Source organism: Vanderwaltozyma polyspora, genomic scaffold, assembly GCF_000150035.1.
Source record: "Vanderwaltozyma polyspora DSM 70294 KpolScaffold249 genomic scaffold, whole genome shotgun sequence".
NCBI lineage: Eukaryota > Fungi > Ascomycota > Saccharomycetes > Saccharomycetales > Saccharomycetaceae > Vanderwaltozyma > Vanderwaltozyma polyspora.
In genome coordinates this window covers 6397-9167 of record NW_001834496.1, presented here as the reverse complement: position 1 = coordinate 9167, position 2771 = coordinate 6397, and the positions used below count along the sequence as shown (strand labels likewise).

The 2771-nt window shown below is 37.2% G+C and overlaps 1 protein-coding gene across 1 annotated transcript; it reads left to right on the top strand.

Moving 5' to 3' along the window:
• Positions 1-296: 296 nt before the first annotated feature.
• Kpol_249p2 (uncharacterized protein) lies at positions 297-2465 on the top strand (the record flags this gene model as incomplete). The annotated part of the gene is made up of 1 exon (XM_001642230.1): positions 297-2465. The coding sequence occupies one exon, from the start codon at positions 297-299 to the stop codon at positions 2463-2465; it is 2169 nt and encodes a 722-aa protein (XP_001642280.1).
• Between the last annotated feature and the right edge of the window lie 306 nt (positions 2466-2771).

Genomic DNA, 2771 nt, shown 5'->3' with positions numbered 1-2771 from the left:
CCAGTGAATCCAAATCTTCGGAAGAAATATCGAAGTCCTCTATTTACAGTAGTATTATTTCCACTAACTCAAGATCTGTGGTCAGTACCACTAATTCCCAAACCAAAAAAGAATCGTTTCAAGCAAATACCAACTCCAACACTGAATCAATGACTGGTTCTGTTAACACCTACACTAACACCAACACCAACACCAACACTGAATCTATGACTGGTTCTGTTACACCAACACCAACTCCAACACTGAATCAATGACTGTGTTCTGTTAACACCAACACCAACTCCAACACTGAATCAATGACTGGTTCTGTTAACACCAACACCAACTCCAACACTGAATCAATGACTGGTTCTGTTAACACCAACACCAACACCAACACTGAATCAATGACTGGTTCTGTTAACACCAATACCAACACCAACACTGAATCTATGACTGGTTCTGTTAACACCAACACCAACTCCAACACTGAATCAATGACTGGTTCTGTTAACACCAACACCAACACCAACACTGAATCAATGACTGGTTCTGTTAACACCAACACCAACACCAACACTGAATCAATGACTGGTTCTGTTAACACCAACACCAACACCAACACTGAATCAATGACTGGTTCTGTTAACACCAACACCAACACCAACACTGAATCAATGACTGGTTCTGTTAACACCATCACCAATTCGAACACTGAATTAATGACTGGTTCTGTAGTTGGTAGTGTGAGTTCGACTGGTTTAAGTGAGGTTTCTGATTTTTCTACGCTTTTAAGTTCTACGAATATAGTTTCGTATATGGATTCTAGTAGTTCAGTTTGGTTAAGCTCTAATGTTTTATATTCGAATTCTTCTGTCGATGTATCATTTGGTAGTTCCTATGTTTCTTATGAACATTCCAGTGGATTATCTCTTCCTGAATCTGCTAACACTAACACAAACACAAACACCAATTCGAACACTGGTGTCAACACCGGTTCTCATACAGTAACTGAATCAGCTAACACTAACACAAACACAAACACCAATTCGAACACTGTTGTCAACACCGGTTCTCATACAGTAACTGAATCAGCTAACACTAACACAAACACAAACACTAATTCGAACACTGGTGTCAACACCGGTTCTCATACAGTAACTGAATCTGCTAACACTAACACAAACACAAACACCAATTCGAACACTGTTGTCAACACCGGTTCTCATACAGTAACTGAATCAGCTAACACTAACACAAACACAAACACTAATTCGAACACTGGTGTCAACACCGGTTCTCATACAGTAACTGAATCTGCTAACACTAACACAAACACAAACACTAATTCGAACACTGGTGTCAACACCGATTCTCATACAGTAATTGAATCTGCTAACACTAACACAAGCACAAACACTAACACAAACACAAACACCAATTCGAACACTGGTGTCAACACCGGTTCTCATACAGTAACTGAATCAGCTAACACTAACACAAACACAAACACTAATTCGAACACTGGTGTCAACACCGGTTCTCATACAGTAACTGAATCTGCTAACACTAACACAAACACAAACACTAATTCGAACACTGTTGTCAACACCGGTTCTCATACAGTAACTGAATCAGCTAACACTAACACAAACACAAACACTAATTCGAACACTGGTGTCAACACCGGTTCTCATACAGTAACTGAATCTGCTAACACTAACACAAACACAAACACTAATTCGAACACTGGTGTCAACACCGATTCTCATACAGTAATTGAATCTGCTAACACTAACACAAGCACAAACACAAACACAAACACAAACACCAATTCGAACACTGGTGTCAACACAGATTCTCATACAGTAATTGAATCTGCTAACACTAACACAAACACAAACACCAATTCGAACACTGTTGTCAACACCGGTTCTCATACAGTAACTGAATCAGCTAACACTAACACAAACACAAACACTAATTCGAACACTGGTGTCAACACCGGTTCTCATACAGTAACTGAATCAGCTAACACTAACACAAACACAAACACTAATTCGAACACTGGTGTCAACACCGGTTCTCATACAGTAACTGAATCTGCTAACACTAACACAAACACAAACACTAATTCGAACACTGGTGTCAACACCGATTCTCATACAGTAATTGAATCTGCTAACACTAACACAAACACAAACACCAATTCGAACACTGGTGTCAACACCGGTTCTCATACAGTAACTGAATCTGTTACTTCGTCGGTTAATGTGGATTCCAGTAGTGTGACTAGTAAAATTGAGATTTCTAGTAATGAACAATCTGTATCTTCCACTATATCTATTAGCGAAACGGAATCTACAGGAATCAATAGTTCTACACATGTCAGTGTCAGTTCTTTTGAAGATGCGGGAAATTCTTTAAATATCTGGAATAGTTGGTACAATTTGGGTGCCTTGTGTATCTTAGGAATACTTGTTTGAATAAATTGAAGTTGATCTGATTATGTTTACATATAAGGATTCCTTTTTGAGTTCGTTGTTTTATTAAATTATTTATTACTTCAAGTTTATATATAGGAGTTTAATAATTATATCTTTATTTTAATATCGTTTATATGGATAATCAATATTTTTTTTTAGGTAATTATTATTTATATTATCTGTACAAGTTAAAGAGGACTTCTACTGTGGACTAGGAAATTAAGTGTTAAGATTTTTGGAAGATATTATTTATAAGTAGGAGTTATCATTTACTCAAAGATCGAAAACTAGCTGAGAATTCGAATA